The 24,226-nt window shown below is 37.5% G+C and overlaps 1 protein-coding gene and 6 non-coding genes across 10 annotated transcripts in view; 3 read left to right on the top strand and 4 right to left on the bottom strand.

Moving 5' to 3' along the window:
• unm_hu7910 (un-named hu7910) overlaps nucleotides 1-24,226 on the bottom strand; it is a 50,572-nt gene that overhangs the window by 5,823 nt on the left and 20,523 nt on the right. For 3 of the 4 annotated variants that reach the window (XM_030123691.1, XM_030123688.1, XM_030123690.1), the window contains 14 exons: nucleotides 16,369-16,419; nucleotides 14,437-14,547; nucleotides 13,616-13,651; nucleotides 11,180-11,221; nucleotides 11,044-11,076; nucleotides 10,917-10,949; nucleotides 7,456-7,491; nucleotides 5,491-5,538; nucleotides 4,440-4,670; nucleotides 2,093-2,119; nucleotides 1,911-1,996; nucleotides 1,541-1,627; nucleotides 1,147-1,297; nucleotides 82-218 (listed from right to left, as the gene is read on the bottom strand). In XM_030123691.1, the coding sequence (XP_029979551.1) occupies nucleotides 82-218; nucleotides 1,147-1,297; nucleotides 1,541-1,627; nucleotides 1,911-1,996; nucleotides 2,093-2,119; nucleotides 4,440-4,670; nucleotides 5,491-5,538; nucleotides 7,456-7,491; nucleotides 10,917-10,949; nucleotides 11,044-11,076; nucleotides 11,180-11,221; nucleotides 13,616-13,651; nucleotides 14,437-14,547; nucleotides 16,369-16,419 (1,109 nt within the window). The remainder of the gene's footprint in view (nucleotides 1-81; nucleotides 219-1,146; nucleotides 1,298-1,540; nucleotides 1,628-1,910; nucleotides 1,997-2,092; nucleotides 2,120-4,439; nucleotides 4,671-5,490; nucleotides 5,539-7,455; nucleotides 7,492-10,916; nucleotides 10,950-11,043; nucleotides 11,077-11,179; nucleotides 11,222-13,615; nucleotides 13,652-14,436; nucleotides 14,548-16,368; nucleotides 16,420-24,226) is intronic. The other variant, XM_030123689.1, reaches the window with a different exon arrangement.
• Nucleotides 885-958, top strand: trnai-aau (transfer RNA isoleucine (anticodon AAU)). The gene has a single exon. It is a non-coding gene; the product is annotated as a tRNA-Ile (tRNA).
• Nucleotides 5,862-5,935, top strand: trnai-aau (transfer RNA isoleucine (anticodon AAU)). The gene has a single exon. It is a non-coding gene; the product is annotated as a tRNA-Ile (tRNA).
• Nucleotides 6,131-6,204, top strand: trnai-aau (transfer RNA isoleucine (anticodon AAU)). Its single transcript has one exon. It is a non-coding gene; the product is annotated as a tRNA-Ile (tRNA).
• On the bottom strand, nucleotides 6,576-6,649 carry trnai-aau (transfer RNA isoleucine (anticodon AAU)). Its single transcript has one exon. It is a non-coding gene; the product is annotated as a tRNA-Ile (tRNA).
• Nucleotides 7,008-7,081, bottom strand: trnai-aau (transfer RNA isoleucine (anticodon AAU)). The gene has a single exon. It is a non-coding gene; the product is annotated as a tRNA-Ile (tRNA).
• Nucleotides 7,225-7,298, bottom strand: trnai-aau (transfer RNA isoleucine (anticodon AAU)). The gene has a single exon. It is a non-coding gene; the product is annotated as a tRNA-Ile (tRNA).

The following is a 24,226-nucleotide window of genomic DNA, read 5'->3' as shown; positions in this document are numbered from 1 at the left end:
GAAAGGATCAGCCAATCAGAGTCCAAGACACAGGTCTGAAGGGGTACTAACACAGCTGTGGTTCTGACTCAGCTCAGGTACCTGCTCATAGACCTTCTTGGCGCCCTTGTTGTCGCCTAGCAACAGATGGGCGACGCCCAGGTCGTTCTTCAGACTGATGTCTTCTGGAAAGATCTGAACCAACCTCTCCAGAGTCACCAACGAGCCTCGCATCCGACCTGAAGGAAACGCAACAGACCCACATCAGGATGGATTTACAGGACGACGTCATCTTCTGGTGAAAGGTTCTAAGAATCTGAATGTGTTTAAGGTTGGTTTGACGGTTAAATGACTAAAAAGTCTGAAAAACAGACATCCACAGCCATTTGATAATATTTCACAGACTAAAGGATTAATGTTGAAAATGAGGAGCAGACTGGATGTACGCCGCAGACGGGAAACAGGTGCTTCAGTTTTTAATTCACAAAAGCAAGAAAACGACATACAAGTCACAACAACTAAAAATCAAGTCACAAGAAAATGGTGTAAAAACTGTAACAACAAAAAATTGATGTGAAAGTCAGGAAAATTACATAAAAGTCACAAAAGGGAAAAGGATGTAAGAGTTGCAACAAGAAAATTATATTGAAAAAATTACAACACAAAAATGGTGTAAAAATCACTAGAAAAACAATTATGTAAAAGTTGCAACAAGAAAATTATCTAAATGTCACAGCAAGAAAATTAAATAAAAAGTCATAACGCAAAAATGATGTAAAGGTCACAAGTAAAAATTATGCAAAAATCCCAACAAATGTTTTAATTCCCAACAAAACATATAAGCTGTGAAGTAAAAACATCAAGATCTTCACTCCTGTTCTCCCTCATAAACCACTGAGCTCCATGGCCGGTTAGCTCAGCTGGTTAGAGCGTGGTGCTAATAACGCCAAGGTCGCGGGTTCGATCCCCGTACGGGCCAAAGACATTTTACAGATCGACAGTGATCCATACGAACTCAAATTCTAATGACTCTGTAACAAACTGAAATATCACAACCTGATTCCAATGTTTGATTTACAAAGTCACAACTATGTCAAAAATATCAACTGAAAAACTGCATCGTATATAAGCACCCCCCACCCCCCCCCATGTGGTGGTTTGTTTTACCCAGGAACTGCTGCCTCTCTGCTCGCCTCTTCAGCGCCGCCATCAGGAGGTCGGAGGTGGCGTCGGGCAGCTCGGCGGCCTCCCTGTAGGTGTTGATGGCTCTCTGCAGCATGTCGTTACTCCGCAGCTTCTCGGCCACGTCGTCCTCCGCCTGCATGCGACACGACGACAGCGATGGAATGCAGGCCGAGTACATTGTGTGGTATTTTTGTGCAGTGTGTATTCAGTCTGAGTACATTGTGTAGTATTTTTGTACAATATGTATGCAGTCTGAGTACACTGTGTAGTATTTTTGTGTCATATGTATGCAGTCTGGGTACACTGTAGTATTTTGGTGCAGTATGTATGCAGTCTGAGTACACGGTGCATGTTTTGTAGTACTTTTGTGCAGTACCTGGGCCTTTCCGTAGCGTGCTCGGGGACTCTGTGGATACTGCTGGACCAGAGACTCAAACGCCCTCAACGCCTCGTCCACTTTACCCTGAAACACACACAAAAAAAACCCAAAACACAACAAATTCAACACAAACACAACATTAACAGAGCAAACTGACGCAACAAACAAACACAACAACACAAATACGACGTATGAGGTGGAGCAAATAAGATGAAACCTGAAGTAAAAAAGGCTGTTTGTGCCTCCATCAGATCTGACTGATTGAACCACAAACACAAACAGATGCAGTGCAGGGTTCTGACACTAGGTGAAGACAGAGGCCGACGTTAAACCCTAAAAACTCAACGTCGCGTACAATTGCTGTCACCTTCTTACGCAGTTTCTCTGCAGCGTCGATTTCCGCTTTGATGGTTTTATCAAACTTGTTGAACAGCTTTGGTTTCTTCTTTTTGGCTAAAATAAACAGAAGAAGAAAATGACAAAAATGACACGAACAAAGCTTGAAGATTTTAATGATCTGGATAAAACTGGGACGGAACATGTTTTTACCTTTTTCTTTGAGCTTTTCCGTTGATCCTGCGACAAATGAGGACAGTTTATTTAATCACATCCACAAACAGACAACAGGTTTTATTTTAGATTTCAGACGGATCAGCGGTCACTTTTCCAGTGGACATGCGCAAAACTTTACCGATATTTACTAAATGTCGAAAAAATAGAAGTGTGTAATGTCGGTTTTTCCATTAAATCATAAATGCGATGATTTGGGGAGACCTGCACAATGTTACAGAAAAGATATGTAAAGTGTTAAAACTTTAATAAAGATGCATATAAAAAAAAAACGCGATGATTTGCTTATTCATTATCGTGAGATGGCATGAGAAGTCACTCCACAAACATTTTGACGAATGCAAATATGGTGTTGATTTACAGATATATTCATTATTATTATGTATCACCCCTCTATCTCATACTAAATTAAAAAATAATTCAATTTCCTGGTGTTTCCACACATACCCCGACATGTTTCTTTTAAAACTCTTCTTCTTTGCTCGTCGTAACGTCCGTCAACTTTCGTTTTTTTTTTGTTTTTTTTTTATTTACGTGACTCTAGTTGCGGAAAAGGTCTTTCCATTGCAGTTTTGCGCAATATACCAATTGCGCTACACCCGAAAAACCACCTCTTGCCACCAAGGTTCTAATAGTTTTGGATTTTTCATTATAGTTTAGTTTTTAGTTTTGACATTTTTTCTCTAATTTAGTTAGTTTCAATTAGTTTTTGAGCAGGTTTGCTAGTTTTTATTAGTTTTCATTTTTTTCTAAATGCTTAGTTTTAGTTTAGTTTTAGTATTAATTTTAGTTCTGTTGTATCTTTTCTCTTCTTCGCTGTCATATTCAAATAAATCCCAGACAGGACTCTGCTTTCTCCCAACTTTAGTCTCCATGTTTCCAGGTAGACTGGGGACCAGAAGACGACTGGAAACCACAAGTGAACACAAGTGACGGACCGTGAAGTGCCGCCAGCTAAAATTGCTAGAGCAAAATAAATTGATTTCGGGTCATTCTGATATTGACAAAGACGAAAATGAAGGGAATTTTATCCATAATTTCTATATGTTTTAGTTAGTTTTGGAAGCACACAATACAGTTTCAGTTAGTTATCATTTTTTCTTTTAATTCTATTTTTTATTTATTTTGGTTAACGAAAATGTTCTTTCAACCTTGCTTGCCAGTGCAAAAACTTTAAATTGAAAAACACGAATTTTGGCGAAATTGTTTTTTTTTTCCATTCGGTAAATTTTATGCGCAAGTTATATTCACGTATTCACACAACTTGAGAGGAAAAGCAACTAATGTAATAGTTGTACCCTATATTTATTACTGTGTATTTAACCCTTGTATGGTGTTTGGGTCTGTGGGAGCTGTTTTCATTTTTTATTAAAAGAAAAATGAGTAATTATTTTTTTGATGCATTTTTTCCTCTCATATCTTGATTATATTACATTTTATTAAAAAATCTAACTAAAAACAAGTAGCACTTTAATTCATAAATGTGATCCAGAAAGGGCAAACAGCAAATATTACACATATATGCTTTTTATGTAGCTTGTAATTAGGATGAAGTAAACATCTGATGAATATTTTAACATTATGACAACATGACATTATGACAACATATGAACACAAATACTGACGACTCTGAAACAAAACTGAAGTGTGGCTCTAACCTGTTCTGGTGGGAAAAAAAACAGAACCTGATGCCAAGGTTTGATTTCCAAAGTCACAATGATGTCAAAAACATCTACTGGAAAACTGCATCATATAAAAGCAGTAAGAAAATGACGTACCAGTCGTCACGAGAAAATGGTGTAAAAATTGCAACAACAAAAATGTATGTAAAAGAAACATGAAAATCACATAAAAGTCCCAAAAGGGAAAATTATGTTAATGTCGCAACAAGAAAATTACATGAAAAGTTGCAACGCAAAAATGATGTAAAGGGCACAAGAATTTTTTTTGTAAAAGTCGCAACAAGAAAATGACGTTAAAATCTCAACAAATGTTTTAATTCACAACAAAACATAAGCTGTGAAGTAAACTGTCAGGATCTTCGCTCCTACATTAAATTGTTGGATTATGTTGGATTAAAAACCCACAAATGCAGCGGGACCACCACACCCACGAACACTGGCTGAATAAGAAAAATCTGAACGCCACACAAGGGTTAATATGCACGATGCAGATGTATTCTACTGGTTTGTATCAGCTTTAAACAATAAGACTGTGAATGAAATGATGAGACATGGAAAAGAGTCGAGAAGCGACAGGAACAAAACGACGTAAAAAACGTAAAACAAAGTAAAATGAGGTGAAAGACACGAAAAGATGAGCTCACCTTCAGCCTCAGGAACACTTCCTGTCTCTGGTCGGGTCTCAGTCTGTGGTTGGGACTCTGGTTCTAGTACTGGTTCTGGTTCTGGTTGTGGTTGTTGTTCTGGTTCTGGGGCTGGTTCTGGCTCTGCGGCTAGTACTGGTTCTGGTTCTAGTACTGGTTCTGGTTGTTGTTCTGGTTCTGGGGGTGGTTCTGCTGGAGACTCAGATGGTTCCTCTGCTGTGACAGCCGGTTCTGAAAACACAGCACAGACCCATCAGGACAAACAGGAACGACTCTTTCGCACTCTGATCCATCATCCGGTTCTGATCGGACAGATTGAAGAGATTTCATTTTCCTCTTTTTTCCTCCGTTTCCTAAAACCCGGCCTTTCGTGTCTAAATTACACAGTTTTAACACCAGGATAGTAACAGAAACCTGAGTTTGACCTCAACATCCACTGGAAACCAAAATAATTTACTGCTACAAAAAGTTAAATAACTGTTGATCCACTAATCCTATCAATCCATGTCAATAATTGGTGTAAAATACAGTTCTTCATCTTTTCATGGTCATCAAATATGACCCATTTGGATGTTCAGATGCTCCGTAGTTACCATGGAAACACCATCATCTTCTACAACATTGATTCACCAGTAAAACCCATGGAGTTGGATCAATGACAGTGGATGGAAACATTAGTTTTTATGTTCAGTTAATGAGAGATTTTACTGAAAAAGTCACTTTCTACTACAATTTCTCTGTTTTTGACATAATAACCTTCAGCTTTAATTTGAGGTTTTATGGATATCAATCAGGATCAGTAAATTAAATGTAGAAAAATACCTGATTTTCACTTCAGTATGCAAAATACTGACCATATTATTAGAATAAATGGTGATAAAACACTTAAGAAAAGGTAAAAATACAGAAAAATCATTTGGGATCTGCCACAAAAGTAACCCTGGGTCTTTATGGGTTAAATGAACTCAAAGGGTTAAATGTGATTTCAGAATCCGTGTTAAACATCAGGGGGAGACGCTGAACTACAGTGACATTAAATATGGACACCAACCTGATTCCTGTGTGACTTCAGAACTCGTCACGTATCGTCCAGAATCCACTGAAGACAAAACATACAACAGTTTTATTCTGACTGGAGTCACTATCAAACCAAACCTGGTGATGTTCTGTTAAAGCCTGTACATCTGTTAAGGCTTTGGTCTTATATAAAAAGTTGCAAAAAGGGAAAATTATGTAAAAGTCGCAGCAAGAAAATTATGTAAATGTCTCAACAAGAAAATTACAAAAAAAGTCACAATGGAAAAATGATGTAAAGGGCACAAGACTTTTTTTTTTGTAAAAGTTGCAACAAGAAAATTATGTAAAAATCACAACAAATCATGATTTTCAGTCCTATTGTCCCTCATGGGTTACTCATTTCATGACCGGTTAGCTCAGTAGGTTAGAGCGTGGTGCTAATAACGCCAAGGTCGCGGGTTCGATCCCCGTACGGGCCAATGAGATGTTTCCCATTAGGAACCAGACACAGTATCAGTAGAAAAGCTTTTACCAGGTAATGTGAGTGGGAATGCACCAGGGTTTTTCAAAATCCTGCCTGAAGTTGATGTGACTTGTTTTAGTGTCAGTTCCACGTTAATCTGTGTGTGCTGGTGTTTACAGCCTTTAATGGAGCCATTCCTCTGGTCAACTTTGGCCGGTTAGCTCAGTTGGTTAGAGCGTGGTGCGAATGACGCCAAGGTTGCAGGTTTGATCCCTGTACAGGCCAAGGAAGTTTCAGAGTTAGTGTGTTCTGAAAATAGGACTTCTTTTCATTTTCTTTTGTGTGTGAAAATTGTTTCTGGATGACTCTAACTTTCAGATAAATCAAGAAGTTATTCAAGAATACTGTCCTCCATAAATGAATCAGAGATAGCAGTGGACAAACGAGTGAACAGGGAGAACGGGATGCTAGCAGGACGTCTTATTCTTTGTTTTGTCCTTTGCATTTTCTTGGTGTTGTGTCGTTTCCAGTGATTTCTCGTTGCAACTTCTGCGTCATATTCTTGCTGCCAGTTTCACATATTTTTTCTTTTGGATGTTTATGTAATTTTCATGTGACTATTAGGGTGTGGTGGTAGCTGAGTTTTAAAATGACACTGGCCCGTACGGGGCTCGAACCCGCGACCTTGGCGTTATTAGCACCACACTCTAACCAACTGAGCTAACCGGCCATGAAATGAGTAACCCATGAGGGACAATAGGAGCGAAAATCCTGATTTGTTGTGATTTTTACAAAATGTTCTTGTTGCAACTTATACAAAAAAAAGTCTTGTGCCCTTTACATCATTTTTCCGATGCGACTTTTTATGTAATTTTCTTGTTGCGACTTTTACATAATTTTCCCTTTTGCAACTATCATTTTTGGGTTGCAATTTTTAATGTAATCTTCTTGTTGCAACTTTTACATAATTTTCCCTTTTGCAACTTTTATGTGATTTTCATGTTTCTTTTACATACATTTTTGTTGTTGCAATTTTTACAACTTTTTCTTGTTATGTATGTCATTCTCGATGATCTATAAAATGTCTTTGGCCCGTACGGGGATCGAACCCGCGACCTTGGCGTTATTAGCACCACGCTCTAACCAACTGAGCTAACCGGCCATGAAATGTATAAGTGAAGAGGGAAAATAGGAGTGATTTTCCTGATGGTTTTACTTCAAAGCTTATGTTTTGCTGTTATGAATTAAAAGATTAGTTGTGATTTTTACATGAATTAATGGTCGGTGTTGAGTTTTAAATGGAACTGGCCCATACGGGGCTTGAACCCACAACCTTGGCATTATTAGCACCACGCTCTAACCAACTGAGCTAACCAGCCATCTGAGAAAAAATAATTTGATTTGACGACTAAAGTTCCAAAAATCACCAGAGTGACCTTTCGACAACACAAACACCATCAAAGTACAGAGTATAATCCAACTGGACTCATCCTAAACCACTTCAGCCTGTTGTGTGTCGTTGTGTGTTGGACTCACCGATACTTTCCTGCGACGGCGGCTCCTCCACCAAAACTGAAAATAAAGCATCATCGAACACTTCAGTTGAAACTGAGACCAGATGCACGACAACAGTACGTTTTTCCTAACACTGCACTTCCTTTTCTATGTGTAAATAACCCAAAAATGGCATTATTTCTTTTTGTATAATAGGATACATTTCTCTTTTTGTGGTTGTTTTTGATTGTTTTTTGTTGATATTTTGCATCACGTATTTGCTTTGTTGGTGGTTGTATTGTGTTTTCTATATGTCCCATATATAAAACATACATTCATTCATTCCACAGACAGATATGATGCGACCAAACCAGTTCATTTTTCTATTAAGTAACTGCAGTCATTCCTCAGGTGATTATAAAGCAGCAGATTTGTATTTTTAAGCACTAATGTATTAACTGTAACAGCGCAACAGGCCTTTATTATTCTGATTAGTGAATAGAAGGGTCATATTTACAACAAAACCAGCACTGCACTTCAAAATAAAAGCCCTCCAGTGTTATAACAGATAGAATCAAGGCTTTTATTGTGTAAGCTTTGCCTTTCTATAGGTCACAATATTATAATTATTATTATTATTTTTTTTTTTACTAGCGTGTATAAGGGGATCAGCCTTCATTCATCTGTGTTGACCCCTGGCCTTTATTAGAGACCTTGGGAATGCAGGGAGGGAATGCAGAAAACAAATGTGGTTTTGACTCATCTTTAAAGGGCTCATATTTAACCCACTTTTATTAGTCTGTGCTTCATTTATTTGTGTTCATAAAGTTTAAATTTGAACCCTCCAGGTGCTGCAAAACTATCTTTATATTCATTGTGGCAAAGATAAACCTGTTTTAATTCCTGCTTAATTTGTTGCATTTTATAACTACTTACATCACGACATTTGCACATATAAGGTCCAGACTTCAGACTTCCCTGTGGTCTACATAAACTGTAAATGCTCTGTTTGGGTCTGAATTCTTCATTAATTCAACTCCACAGCTCCATCTTCAACACTATTTTTCGGAGTAATGACACCAGAAAGGTGGTTTGGAGCGCTGGCCCTTTAAATGCACAGGAGCCACTTCAGGCCCCGCCCCCTCCAGGTTGTTGGCTGTGCTGCTCTGTCCCGTTCAACCAACAACTGAACATTTTAGGGAATGGGCTCCAAAAAAAATCTACAAAATAATAATGTGGGGAAAAAAAAGAGCAAAACATTTACATAAAATGAAAGAATAAAATAAGCAACAAAATGAACAAAAACAGTTAAGGGTTAAGGGTTAGTGATTCTGATTCTGTTGATGTGATGTGTCAACTGTGATTCTGTCGTATTTTTGTAGTTTTTCTGCTCTCTTCTGGGTATGAGTGTGTGTTCTCTCTCTCTCTCTCCTTGCAGATAGTGGTTGAGTGAGGATGAGTTGCAGTTGTGGTGCTGGAGTGCTGTGTGCTGATTGGTTCCTCAGCGACGAGCGGGAAAATATACAGCGGACTCACCCTACTTCCTGTGGACTCCTCTCTTCCCATCCCCCCTCGTTTGACCGGCAACCTGTCATTTTGTTTGGAGAGTTTTGTATGATCAGACCCAAAAGGCGGGAATCTTTTCTTTAAGTTTCCTCCTGTTTTTTGTTAGGAGAGCAGGTACGATTCATGTAATTTGGTTTTGGTAAGCATAGTGAGCTTAAAGTGTTACTCTGTTTGTTCTTTTTGTTACTTTGATTCCCTTCCTGATTTCACTTTTTTATGTTCTTGTATAAATAAATCTCTAAAATTGCAGTTTTGTTGATTGCTCCTGTTCGTTGAGGAGCATGGAGGGAGGGGGGTCTCATATAAGGGTGTTAGAAAATATCTATTCTGCAATATATCGCGATATTTCATTTCACAATATTGTATCGATATTAACCCTTTCATGCATAGTGGTCAGTACAGTGGACAGCTATTCTACAGCTGTTCTCTTGTATATTTATGGATTTTGTTGTTCTTTTCGTTGTTTCTTTTTTGTTTTTTTAACACATATCTTTATTAAAGTTTTAAGACACTACATATATTTTCTGACATGAATTTGGTAACATTATGTAGATCTCTCCTGAGCATAAACCCCCAGAATCTCAGGCCCTCCCCATAGTTTTCACACAATTTATCAGTAAATACAAGTTTCTGCACATCAAAAATTAAACGTGTGGTGTCCAGCTGAGTGGACATTTTTGCAACTTCATAAAAAATAGGTTCATAAGAATTTTTTTTCATTATTTTTTTTTTTTTTAAGTATTTTTTCAAACTTTTTTTTTTATTATTTTTTATTTTACTTATTCATTTTCTTTATTTATTTTTTAGAAGAAAATTCTCAGTTGTATTGTTTTATTCATGCCTAAAGAGGAATAAAAACACTCAGGAAAAAAATTTGATTAAGGTTCTCATAATTCGTGCATGAAAGGGTTAAAAAGTACTGTATCGATATTTTTAGGTATTTATTCCAATGCAGATATGGCGGAGGTTTATTTTTGTTTTTTGGTTTTCTTCATTGTTTATATCTAATTTATTATTATTTCAAACTGTTTTACTAAATAATGGTTATTTGAAGCATCCTAAAAGCACTTTTTACTGTCTGAGAGGCAGATGTTAGTTCCTTTGTTGGGATTGCACAAAAATAATGTTCTGATGTTAGTTCTGCACTAATAGAATATGAACATTTGAACAGGATCTTAAACTGTAATGTCTGTAAAACATATTTTCAATTTGAACACAGGAACATTTTGTGATAGCATTTAGCATTAGATCCTGTTGGGATCAAATAAAAATGTGTTTAGTATTTGTGCAGATTTCTGGTGTAATTCAATTCTTCCAGGAAATAATCATTAAAAAAAAAAAAAAAAAAGAAACACACCAAAAATTGCCTTTTTAACAGTTTTATGATGTATTGTGATATATCATATTGCGATCCTAGTATTGTGATTTGTAGCGTATCGCCAGATTCTTGCCGATACACAGCCCTACTCTCATACCATGTTTGCGTCTCGGTAACCCCTAGACCGAGCGAAACAGGCTCCGAGTTTGGACATATTTTCAGTTTTTATTACAACCGCTGCTGCTGACGAACAATTATGTCGAACTGGAGAAACGTGTGTCTGGAGTCTGGACCTTACATGTGCAAATGTCGTGATGTAATTAGTTATAGACGTAGTAAATTAAGAAGGAATTAAAACAGGTTTATTTTTGCCTAAATGAATCTAAAGATAGTTTTGCAGCAGCTGGAGGGTTCAAATTCAAACTGTATGAACTATTAGGGTCCAAATACGCAAAGAAAGGAACCACAGACTAAGAAAAGTGGGCTTAGACAAATATGAGCCATTTAACGTCTTCAGTGTCGTTTTTGTACTTTGCGGGCCGGTTTGGAATCTTTGGCGGGCTGGTTTTGGCCCACGGGCCGCATGTTTGACACCTGTGATTAAAGAGAACCGTCTCACCTCCAGTCGTGTCTATAGTGTCGACTTCATCCTCTGAAACCAACAGAAACCAAAACCACATCAACACCAGCAGGTCCAACGGCAACAACGACAAAGTAAAAATGGAAAACAGGCGGACTGGACCGACCGTAAGGATGAGCGACGTCTTCTCGAGGATCATCTGCCAAACATGAGTCGACACGGAAGAGGATGTAAAAACACGTCAACACAAATAAACGATGAGACTTGAAGAAGAGGGAGAAAGACGAAGGACTAGAACTGACCTGGTATGAAGTCGTCTTCGATTGACGGAAGTGGAACGGCAGCTGGAAACAACAGCAAATGATGTAACGCAACCAATGACCATCACCATCACCACCACCATCATCACCACCATCATCATCATCACCACCACCATCACCATCATCACCACAATATCACTTTCATCACATCACCATCACCATCATCATCACCACCATCACCACCACCATCATCACCACCATCATCATCACCACCATCACCATCACCATCATCACCACAATATCACTTTCATCACATCACCATCACCATCATCATCACCACCATCACTACCATCATCATCACCATCACCATCATCATCACCACCATCACTACCATCATCATCACCACCATCACTACCATCATCATCACCATCATCATCATCATCACCACCATCACTACCATCATCATCACCATCATCATCATCAGTTGAACTTGTGTCATTTCCTGCTGTAATGAACCCTATTTTAACCTATAAAAACCCAGAGCTACTTTTGTGGCATTTCCCAAATTAATTTATATTTTTTACTGATTTATCACCACTTATGATAATATTATCCTCTGCATTTTACATTTTTCAGTGTAACTCCTGTATTTTCCTATATTTAATTCACCGATCATGTAGATGTGCATGAAAACTCTGAGTAAATTCAAAAGGTTATTATATCAAAAACAGAAAAAAAACTGAAGAAAAAGTGACATGTTTGGGGTTTATAGATTGGCCGGTGACCCAGAACAGATGTCATTACATTTTGGGAAACACAGGTCAAAGTTCAAATTTTTTACGTTCTTTTAAAATCTTCCTGTTTACTTATAATGGGCGAAATACATGCAAGGGGTGGGTTTGTTGTGTCTGGCACCCCTTGTTTAATGTATTTTTCCCAAAAAATTTCAAGTCCCCCCTGGGCTTCTTCAAAGCACCCCCCCACCCCCACCCCCCCCTTGAGGAAGACAGCCTTAAATCATAGAAGCAAATGCAAAGCGACATAGGAGTGTTTTGTGAAAATGCATCAAACACCTGTTTTGCCGGAGATGATGTGGTGCAAGCAAGGCACGATGGGAAGTGAAATTAATGTTTTTAAAAAATTTTTTTAAATTCTTTGTTACTGGTTTTATTATTTAACCTCCTCAGACCCAGCTATGGGTTTTCGGTCCACATTTGTGGACAAGAGTTTCACAACTTTATAAAAAAAAAAAAAAAAAAGAAAACTGTCCACCACAAAGGACATTCCATAAAAAATTTAAAAACTGCATCTGAAAAAACTGTCGCATCATGATCTTTCCAATATAGGCACTTATTTAATAAAAAACAAAAAAAGCTTGTACTTTGCTGACCTTTCCTGGGTCTCAAGAGGTTAAAGCTACAACACACGTTCACTATAATATTGTGGCGAGGAAGCTGATAAACTGGAGTGAAACTTTCACAATCGCAAATCAGAAAGAGTAGAAAAGAACCAGATGGTGATGTTTCAGACACAACCATGTTTTATCCAAAAAGACCAAATAAAAAAAAAAAAAAAATTTCACAGGGAGGTACTGGTATTTGACAAACCAGAGGTGCTCATGGAGAGGACATGAACAACAGGAAAAAAAAAAAAAAAAATCCAGGCTCTCACTTGGTTGGAAAAATTAAGAATTGTAAAACGCCTTTATTTCATCAGGGCCTGTAGATGAATTCATTGGGGCTGGAGGTAAAAACACACACATGCATAAGGGTATCTATTGGCAAGAATCTGGTGATACCATACAAATCACAATACTAGGATCACGATACGATAAATCACGATATATCATGATACTGTTAAAAAGGCCATTTTTGGTTTGTTTCTTTTTTTTATGATTATTTCCTGGAAGAACTGAATTACACCAGAAATCTGCACAAATACTAAACACTATTTTATTTGACCACAACAGGATCAAATGCTATATCACAAGGTCAGTTTCCAAAGGAACTACCATGTGCCTCTCAGACAGTAAAAAGTGCTTTTAGGATGCTTCAAATAACCATGATTTAATAAAACAGTGTTTAATTATAATAAATAAAATATAAACAAAAAAGAAAGCCAAAAAACAAAAATGAACCTCCATCATATCTGCATATGAATAAATACCTAAAAATATCGACACAGCACTTTTTAATATCAATACAGTATCGTGAAATGAAATACCGTGATATATTGCACAACCGATATTTTCTTACACCCCTACTCCTGAAATAAAGGCTTTTTTCAATTTCTAATTTTTCTAACCAAGTGAGCGCCTGGATTTTTAAATTTTTTTTTCATATTGGTCATGTTTTGTCTGTTGGAATTTTTGTTTTTTTTTCTGATTTGAGGCTGTAAAAGTGGGGTTAAGTGTTGGATCCATGCAGGTCAGAGGTCAATCAGACAAACGGCAGCAGTGACAGTGAAGGCAGCACCAACCTTGGATTTCAGATTCCACATCGTGAGATCCAGAGGCTGGAAGGCAGACGGACACACAGATACACAGACAGATACACACACAGATACACAGACAGACAGACAGACAAAAATACAGACAGATACACACACAGATACACAGACAGACAGACAAAAATACAGACAGATACACACACAGATACACAGACAGACAGACAGACAGACAAAAATACAGACAGATACACACACAGATACACAGACAGACAGACAGACGGATACACAGAAGTCAGCGTTACCTCCTGTAGGTCGGTGTGTGCGTTACGTTACAGCCGCTCATTCAGCAGATTTACAACCAGATACAACGCAGCTCAAGTGCAACAGGAGGAAGAAGGCGAGCAGCATCGACTGAAAAACCCACCTCTTGTATCGCATCGTCACCTGCGTCGACTCGACTCTGAACACTGCGCTCAAAGGTGCACTTTCATACATGTGGCGCTGACATTAATGTAACAGGACACATATGTTTAACCCAGCGTTTTTCAAAATTTGAATGGGTTCTTTTCTCCATCTTTATGAGGAATGTGTAAAAATAATAATTCAATAATCGATTGGTGAAAACAGTAAACACAGATGATTCTTTTGTCCGTGGGGTGGGAGCTGATGTGGCGTTTAATGTTTCTGTTACGGTCTCATATTAAATGGTTCATCTGCTCCGTGGTTTATTTATTTATTTATTTTGTAAAATTAGTTTTTATTCTTGTTCTTTATACATTAACATACATCAATGACTCTGATCAGCTTCAGTTTCATCCATGAAAAGCTGAATCAACACCTGATCAACGCACCTGACGGCGTCTCCTCAGCGGCCGGGTCACCCGATGTTGCCTCTTTTGGCTCCTCCCCCTGCTGTTGTGCAGCCTGTTGATTGGTCGGCTCAACGATGCGTTCGCTGGCTCCTTCACATTAAAATATTCTTATGATAAACATCGTCACATCAGTCACCGTGGTCCAACCTGAGCGGCGGACACGTTTTACCGTCATTTATCTGTAGATTTCACTCATCTACAGCGTTCTAGAAACAATCTACCTCAGAGGTTAAATGTGTTGAATCTTACAAACTTTAATGAGATGAATTTAAAAAGACATGACCAAAGTGTTAGTTAGTGGATGTCTTTGATGTGCATGATAAACGGTTACTATATTCACACTTTTTTTTATTCATTTCCTTATTTTCTCCATTTTTGCTCATGATTTTCTGCATTTTTGATTAGTTTTATTAATTTTTTTCCTTCATTATTCTCTGCTTTTTCTACATCGTTTTCTTAATTTTTGCTCATTTTCCACATTTTTGATTATTTTTTTCATTAATTTCCATCATTATTCTTTTCTTTTTCTGCATTATTTTCTTCATTTTTGCTCATCTTCTCCATTTTTTTTTTGCATTTTTTATTCATTTCTTTCATTATTCTCTTCTTTTTCTATATATTTCTTCATTTTTGCTCATTTTTCCTCTTTTTTTTTTTTTTTTACATTTTTATTAATTTCCTTCATTATTCTCTTCTTTTTCTACATTTTTGCTCATTTTCCCCATTTGTGATTATTTTTTATGAATTATCTTCATTATTCTCTGTTTTTCCTAGATTTTCGTCATTGTTGCTCTTTTTCCCCATTTTTTTATTCACATTTTTTATTCATTTCCTTCATTATTCACTTCTTTTTCTACATTATTTTGTTAATTTTTGCTCGTCATTTCCACCATTTTTAATTAATTATTTTACTATTCTGTTATTATTCTCTTCATTTTGTTAATTACCTTATTCATTTCTGTTAACTTTGTTCATTATTCTATTTATTTCATTTTGTTTTTGTGACTTATTTACCAATAAATATCTATAAAACTAGACGTCAGATACTTAAAATCCCCTGGTCTACACTTATTTATAAATTATCTGTCTGTGAGATTAAATGTATCAGATACATATACATATTTTAATAAGATGAATTAATAAACAAATGACCACAGTACTGGTTATGGGATGTTTTTAGTGTACATAATAAAGTGTTACTCCACATATATATTGGTTTAATGTCCATTTATCCAATAGATTTATAAATGTTCTAGTATAAAGCACCTGTAAAGTGGATGTATTGTCGTGTACAGCCAGTGTTTTGCTCGGACACAAACGTTCCTTTGGACTAAAACACATTCTCAAAAGTAGTGTGAAATAATTCTGTTTCACATTTTGACCCAGACTCTGTGAAACTACAGAAAACCAGCATTTGGACTGAATTTATATTTAATACTGACTCAAATTGGTAAAGTTTCACTACTTTTATTCTGGAGGGTTTTTTTTAATTTGTAATCCACTGTTTCAAATTACAACTTTTCTCTAAGTTTTGACTTAATTGCTGAAATACTAACCTGTTTCATTTCATTTTTTCTTCATATTTTGACTATTTTCTCAAAATTCAGCCTCATTTTTCAAATAGTTTCCCCATATTACTCTATTACCTTGTATCCTGATACTACTGTGTGTGACTCGGTAGCTTTTTTAAGGTCAGGGGAGGGTCTGAGCATGTGCAAAACTTCAGTAAAAGTGTCCTCGAACACCTGAAACATCCTTTTAACTCTGTAAACTTAGGTGAAGGAGCTGCAGGGTGGAGCGGCTCGGCCTTTGTTAGTAGGAAACATTAAATGTGTCGCAGACGGAGTCGGAGGGAAACGCCCGTCACTGCCGTTCTCGGGTTTCGGGTCAGGTGTGGGCGTTGGTACTCACCTGTTGTCTCAGGTGAGGCTCCCACGGCGCCAGGCTCCGCCTCCTTCAGTCCTGTTGGCCAGGTTAAAGTGAACATCAGACACAGTTTGACACCATATCGCGATAAATACGACGGCCAGATCAGGGTTTAGTCCCAGAGGTGGGGGGTAAAGACTTGTTTCTTCTGCCTGGTAGTTTCAATATGAGATGAAGAACATTTGAGCTTTAAAAACACCTGTACTGAAATGAAAGTTACAGTAAAAAAGCACCAAACTGAACGCACACTGACGTCTCATTTTTCACATATAAAGTCCATCAGCACGGGGTCGTTTTATCGAGATGACACAGAAATAAAAACAGTCAAAGGAAGCAGCTGATGTGGTTTACAGTCAGTGGTCGATGAGTTGATGATGGTATTTTAACCCTTAACGACGAGCAAAAACTGATCATTTCGGTCTGAAAGAAAAAAAAATGTTATGCTTTTGTTTGTTTTTGATATGTGTATTATTACTGCTACGAAAGGGACAGAGTTTATTTTGACAGTCTATCCTTTATTATCCCTATAAGAAATTTCAGTTTCTGCGTTCTACCCATAATACACACAGTAACTAGCATTAACATTAGCATTAGCTAACATTAGGAAAGTTTATTTACTACAAAACAGAGATATTTTTATACATTTTTATTGTTTCTTTTTTGCAATATTTCAAAACTTTGCTTCAGATTCACTTGACAATTTTACCTTTAATTGGCTAAATGGAAAACATACAACACAAACCACATTAAAATGTGTTAATGTGGTGTTGGTGCTGTTGCGTCATTTTCATTAATTTTCTTTATTTTGATTTAATGCTGCTAACTGATCAAAATAAAGAAAATTAACATGGCCTACAGCACCACCTCCTGACAAAGTTTAAGGTTAACCGACTTTACTATCCCCATAAGGAATTAATTTCAGTTTCTGCGTTTTACCTTTATTACACACAGGAACTAGCATTAATGTTAGCATTATTATTAGCAGACAGGAGAGTCTATTTACACAAAACAGGGATTTTTCATATATTTTTATTGTTTCATTTTTGCAACATTTCAAAATTTTCCTTCAGATTCACTTGACAATTTTAAATTTAATTGGCTGAACGGAAAACGTACAACACAAACTACTTTAAAATGTGTTAATTTGGTGTTGGTGCTGTTGGCACTACAGTCTGTGGACCCCGTTGTAACAAGACATCGTCCACATTTCGCGTTTTGGTTGGACTTTAAGAGCTTATGTACATTGAGTAAAACGCAGTTTCCTGACAAACAGCCTACACTTGTCGTTAGTAGGTTAAATTAACAAAATGATCAAATATGTCTAAAACATACTGTAAAGAGGAAATTAAAACTGTCTTTGCATCATTTTTATTAATTTTCTTTATTTTAATTTAATGCTGCCGACATCTGATCAAAATAAAGAAAATTAACGTGGCCTATAGCGCCACCTCCTGACAAAGTTGAAGGTTAACTGACTTTATTATCCCTGTAAGGAATTTCAGTTTCCGCATTTTACCCATAATACACACAGTAACTAGCATTAACATTAGCCCACATTAGGAGAGTCTATTTACTACAAAACAGAGATTTTTTTAATACATTTTTATTGTTTCTTTTTTGCAATATTTCAAAACTTTGCATCAGATTTACTTGACAATTTTAAATTTAATTGGCTAAACAGAAAACGTACAACACAAACCATCATAAAATGTGTTAATGTGGTGTTGGTGCTGTTGGCGCTACATTCAGCGGGCTCCATTCTCACAAGACATCGTCCACATTTCGCATTTTGGTCGGACTTTAAGAGCTTATATTAATTGAGTAAAACACAAAGTTTCTAGACATACAGCTTACACTTGTCGTTAATAGCTTAAATTAACAAAATGATCAAATATGGCTAAAATATAAAGAGGAAATTAAAACTGTAATTTGCATCATCTTCATTAATTTTCTTTATTTTGATTTAATGCTGCTGACGTCCGATCAAAATAAAGTAAATGAAAAAAAAAAAGCACAAATGGGCTACAGTTGTATTTTTGTCTGTCTTTTACATTTAATTTCGTCTTTTACATCATCTTTGGTTAATTCTTTATACTTCATTTCTTCTTCTTCTTTGTGATGATTCTGTCCTTTATGAACAACGTAAATCCACTCCGGTTTCTTCAACAAACACTCAGGACCAAAACTCACCCAGTAAACTTCAAAGAAATAAGGATTTGACATTTATAGTTACAGCTATTGTCTGATACGGTAGACTTCTTTTTCCCACTTTTTGTCCAAACCTACTATCAAACAAAAATAAGTTTCATGAAGTTTGAGTCCAGCCGTGGCCTTTTGCTCAAATACGATGACTGAAACATTCTTCGACAGTGTCAGAGCAGCTTCTTGTGATCTGTAAACTGTTTTTTCTCTTATTTCTTGAGATTCAGGTTAATATATCCTACCATTGTAAGACTTTGACACAGCACATATGCAAAAAACAAACAAAACAAAACAAAAAAAACGCTGAGCTACACTGATATTTCTAATGCGGTGTTATTTTCTGGAAATAATCTTAAAAGTAGCTGTTACCTGTTATTTTTGTGAAATCGAAAGCTGAGTTCCAGAGTATTCTGGTATTTTGCAGAATGTTGCATCATGGGTTGTTTTGTTTAGCATTAAAACAAAAAGCTGTCGACTGCAAAGGACATTCCATTAAAAAAAAAAAAAATTTTGCATTATTTCCAATCAAGGCCATTATCAAAAATGTAAAAAAGCTCAAACTTCTACGTACTGGGTCATTCTAACCCTGTCACTGTAATTCACCTGTAAATCCTCCATGTACTGTTTTCTGACAGTTGTCTTCATTGCGCTTTTAGCTGACGTTTTTCTGATTAAGCAGATGTATAGAATGTGTATATTGCATAAGCGAGGCTACATGTGCTTCCCCAAACTGCAGTTCGGTGAAGGCGTCTTAAGAAACCACATACGGGGGCTCGTCCGGGATCTGAACAATAACATTTGTTTCGAGACAGAGAATTGTTTCAACGTAACACAAAACACTGGATTAGCCGATAGCAGAAGCTTCATTCACAGAAAACCAGACTACTTGCCCAGTTTAGATACAGTCGCGGAAAAAATTATTAGACCATCAAAAGTCATAAAAAACAATGGTTATGCAATCCAGTACTAACTCCTGTGTGTATCATGTGACTAAAACACAATGTCACTCGATTTGATTTCAATATATTTGCACAAGTATTTACATGTCATTTCTACATTTTGTATATTTTTCCAAACTGTAATACATTTCACTGAATCTGATATCATGATAATAAAGACGGATTTCTTACTATTCCATCTCTCGCTCGGGTTCTAACATTATATCACATCATCTCATCACGGTCATCTAGTCAAAAACCATTTCTGAATTAAGTTAGCAGAAGCTGCCGTAGCATTCGGGAGTCGTACGAAGTGCATCTTGGGATATTTTGCCAGCCAAGTCTACACAAGTCACCAACCAGTGCATCCTTGGTTTAAGCTAGCTGACAAGTACAACATCCGGGCATTCCATGCGTTATTGGTTTATGCGAACTTACAATTGGAACAGTACATGGGCCGTGACTCATGATGTTTCACGAGAACGGAAGAACAGACAAGACCACGTATTGAGAAGTGGCCTTAGTAAGGTTATTTCACATGGCTGCCATTTTGAAACTGAAGTGGGAGGAGCATAAAGTGGTATCTAGGAAGTGGTTTAGGTTCTCATTCTGGTCTTAGTTTAGGTCTTTTGGTATCAAAAAACTAAGACTAACCCATGATGCAACACTCTATGAAGTACACGGAATCTGGATTAGGTTCTTCTCTTCTTGTTATTTTTGGGAAATGCTCCTTCAGATCTGGACTGAAGGTGCACTTTCAAGGTCTGAAGGAACAACAATTCCAGAAAAAAAACCCAAAAAAAAGTGTCCTTAAGAGTCTCTTCAAGTCACGTCTGGCTTCGTGGATCTTTAGCACCATTTGAGAACTCGTCATTTGTCAGCTGACGTCATTTCTTCTTCCCGTTCGCAGTCGTCTTCTCTTTCCTAACCACCGTTGCTTCAGCAGACGACTTCGCCTCCACTTTTACGGTGTTTCGGTCCCTCATCATCTTCTCTTCGGTAAGCTTTTCCTTTTCTTGTTTCTCTTTGGCAAGTCGTTCCCTCTCCAGTCGCTCTTTTTCAGCTTTTACTTTAGTGATTCTTTCCTTTTCTTTAGCGATTCGTTCTTGCTCAAGCCGTTCTTTTTCAGCTTTTTCTTTAGCCAGTCTTTCCCTTTCTTTAGCGATTCGCTCTCGCTCAAGTCGTTCTTTTTCAGCTTTTTCTTTAGCGAGTCGTTCCCTCTCCATTCGCTCTTTTTCAGCTTTTTCTTTAGCGAGTCTTTCCCTTTCTTTAGCGATTCGTTCTCGCTCAAGTCGTTCTTTTTCAGCTTTTTCTTTAGCAAGTCGTTCCCTCTCCAGTCGCTCTTTTTCAGCTTTTTCTTTAGCGAGTCTTTCCCTTTCTTTAGCGATTCGTTCTCGCTCAAGTTGTTCTTTTTCAGCTTTTTCTTTAGCGAGTCGTTCCCTATCCAGTCGCTCTTTTTCAGCTTTTTCTTTAGCGAGTCTTTCCCTTTCTTTAGCGATTCGTTCTCGCTCAAGTCGTTCTTTTTCGGCTTTTTCTCTAGCGAGTCGTTCCCTCTCCAGTCGCTCTTTTTCAGCTTTTTCTTTAGCGAGTCTTTCCCTTTCTTTAGCGATTCGTTCTCGCTCAAGTCGTTCTTTTTCGGCTTTTTCTCTAGCGAGTCGTTCCCTCTCCAGTTGCTCTTTTTCAGCTTTTTCTTTAGCGAGTCTTTCCCTTTCTTTAGCGATTCGTTCTCGCTCAAGTCGTTCTTTTTCAGCTTTTTCTCTAGTGAGTCGTTCCCTCTCCAGTCGTTCTTTTTCAGCTTTTTCTTTAGCGAGTCTTTCCCTTTCTTTAGCGATTCGTTCTCGCTCAAGACGTTCTTTCTCAGCTTTTTCTTTGGCGAGTCTTTCCCTTTCGATTCTCTCTTTTTCTTTAGCAATTCGTTCCCTCTCCAGTCTTTCTTTTTCAATTCTCTCCTTTTCTTTAGCGATTCGTTCTTGCTCAAGTCGTTCTTTTTCAGCCTTTTCTTTAGCAATTCTCTCTTTTTCTTTAGCAATTCGTTCTCTCTCCAGTCTCTCTTTTTCAGCCTTTTCTCTCGCAACTCTTTCTTTTTCCATCCTCTCCTTCTCTTCTTTCTCCATCCTTTCCATCCTGTCCTTCACCTCCTTTTCCATCCTTTCCTTCCTCTCCTTCTCTTCTTTCTCCATCCTTTCCTTCCTCTCCTTCTCTTCTTTTTCCATTCTTTCCTTCCTCTCCTTCTCCTCTTTCTCCCTCCTTTCCTTCCTCTCCTTCTCCTCCTTTTCCATCCTTTCCTTCCACTCCTTCTCGTCTTTCTCCCTCCTTTCTTTCCTCTCCTTCTCCTCCTTTTCCATCCTTTCCTTTTTCTCTTTCTCCTCCTTCTCCCTCCTCTCCTTCTCCTCCTTCTCCATCCTTTCTTTCACTTCCTTCTCCATCCTCCTCCTCTCCTCTTTCAGCCCCTCCTGGGCATCCTTCAGCGTCTTCATCTTCACCTCCCATGCCTCCTCCCTCGGCTCCTCCTCCTGGGCGATGAAGGCCCTGATCTCGGCCAGAGCGAAGCGAGCAATCCTCTTGGCCTCCATCTTCTCGTGGATCATCCTCAGCTCCTCTCTGAGAGCCGAGCGAAGCAGGATTCCTCGAACTGGAAGCTCTGAGGTTCGGAGTTAAAGTCGCGTTAAAATAACAACCTTGGATTCTTCGCTACTGATGCACGGCAACTCAAATCAGATGCAAAACAGTAAAGGATGGCGCCACTGTCAACACATGCAGGACACTAGTCAACACTATCGAAGAATATTCTGTATAGGAGCCAAACGCCAGATATGAATATCATTTTGTTTTGTTTTTTTTGCAGGGATATCAAACTTTTTTTCAGATATCAATTTTCAGCCCATTTTGATCTCAAGTGGGTTGGACTAAAAAAAAAAAACCCCCAAAAATAGCATAATAAATGATATATAAATGATAAACTCTTAATATTTCTCCTTGTTTTAAGTACAAAAAGTAAATGTACATTACAAACATGTTTATAATTATGAGCTACCCCCTCCAAAAAAAGTGAATAACCTGAACAACCAGAAATTTCTTAAGAACATTATTATGTCTCAGGTTATCATTTACTCATATACATTACAACTTACAGATCACTACGGAAGATGACTGGGGCCACTGGGAAAAAATTTAAAAAATAAGGTCCAACATTTTTTTCATATTATTATTTTTCTCATAATTTTTTTTTTCATAATAATAATTATAACAATAAGTAATAATATTGGAACTTTTTTCCCCCCTCCAGTGGCCCTAATCCTCTTCTGTAGATCACAATAGATCTACAAATACCCAAAACATTTACTAATCAGGCAGAATACTGTTAAAACTGCCCTTATTTTTCTTCAGAAGTTTCAGGTTGTTCATAGGTTATTTGCATTTTTTGTGAAAGGATAGTTTGCAAATGTAAACACTAAAACAAAGACAAAAATTTCTCGTCATTGTTCAACAGTTTTAATAATATTACATTACTGGTTCAGCCCGTTGGAGATCAAACTGGGCTGAATGTGGCCCCTGAACACCTCTGATTGTTAATATCATCAGGATAATTTTTTTTTTTTACACTTCATAAATTCAACCCATGGTCCAGATCGGACCCTTTAGAGGGCTGGTTTTGGCCCACGGGCCGTATGTTTATCACCCCTGATCGACAACCATTTCATAACTGCCAACATACATGTAATTATGTTCGCAGTTCTGGTTCTGGTCACCATTGGCTGTTTGGGTCTTTATGGGTTAAAATTCCAATTTATTTCAGGCAATTTTACCAAATTTTATGACTTTTCTAGCTTTTTTAATCTGTGGGAACCCTGCATATATTAACGTTACAAAGTTAGAAACTGAAAAATGCCACAATATGCATCTCTTGTTAGAATATACTGTATGATCATTTGAAATGGTAATCTGCAGTTCTACTTTTTCATAATGTTAAATAAAAAGTAATTCTCAACAGTACATATTCACACAAGGCAATCCCAGAGTGCACTGCAGGTGTCACATGACCCATGCTGTATCACACGCAGACAGGTGTTTCTACCTTTACTCCTGTTTTTTGTTGCGTCCTTGGATGCTGCATTCTCATCTGACACAGAGGAAACAAAGCTTTACAGAGAGTTCGACACAGAACACCAAACTGGGAAAACTGCAGCTGACATGGAGGCCCCGCCCCTTCCTGGCGGTGGTGGGAGGGGGCGGGGCCTGAGGACATTAGTCAGTTAGGATGAGTTATGAGTAAAATGATTCAGACAAACCAGCATCAGATTTCAACCCAGTGGGAGGTTTGATTACCCAGAAGCCTCTAGTGTCTTTTCTTTCAGAAGTCAGTGACAGCTCAAACCATCAGACCAAACCAGAGGGAAGCCATGACGACACACACATCAACACGCCATTAAGGGGACGCCATTAAACCGAGGCCACATCAGCGACATGTCCAAAAACTCTGATCAGTCCGACTGAGTCATAAGGATCACGATAATAATTCACATTATGATAAACATGTTTGTCTTTTGATCGAGAACAAACGTTAGTTTTACTTTTTGTATTTTTGTGTCAACATTTTCACCATTTTGCATCTTTTGTAACATTTTCATCTTATTATGTCCATTGCAACGTTTTTGACATGTTATGGCTTTGCATCTCGTTGCATCTTTTGTGTCATTTTCATT

Source organism: Sphaeramia orbicularis, chromosome 20, assembly GCF_902148855.1.
Source record: "Sphaeramia orbicularis chromosome 20, fSphaOr1.1, whole genome shotgun sequence".
Taxonomy (NCBI): domain Eukaryota; kingdom Metazoa; phylum Chordata; class Actinopteri; order Kurtiformes; family Apogonidae; genus Sphaeramia; species Sphaeramia orbicularis.
The sequence above is the reverse complement of the archived record's forward strand: the minus strand, read 5'-3'. Positions and strand labels throughout refer to the sequence as shown.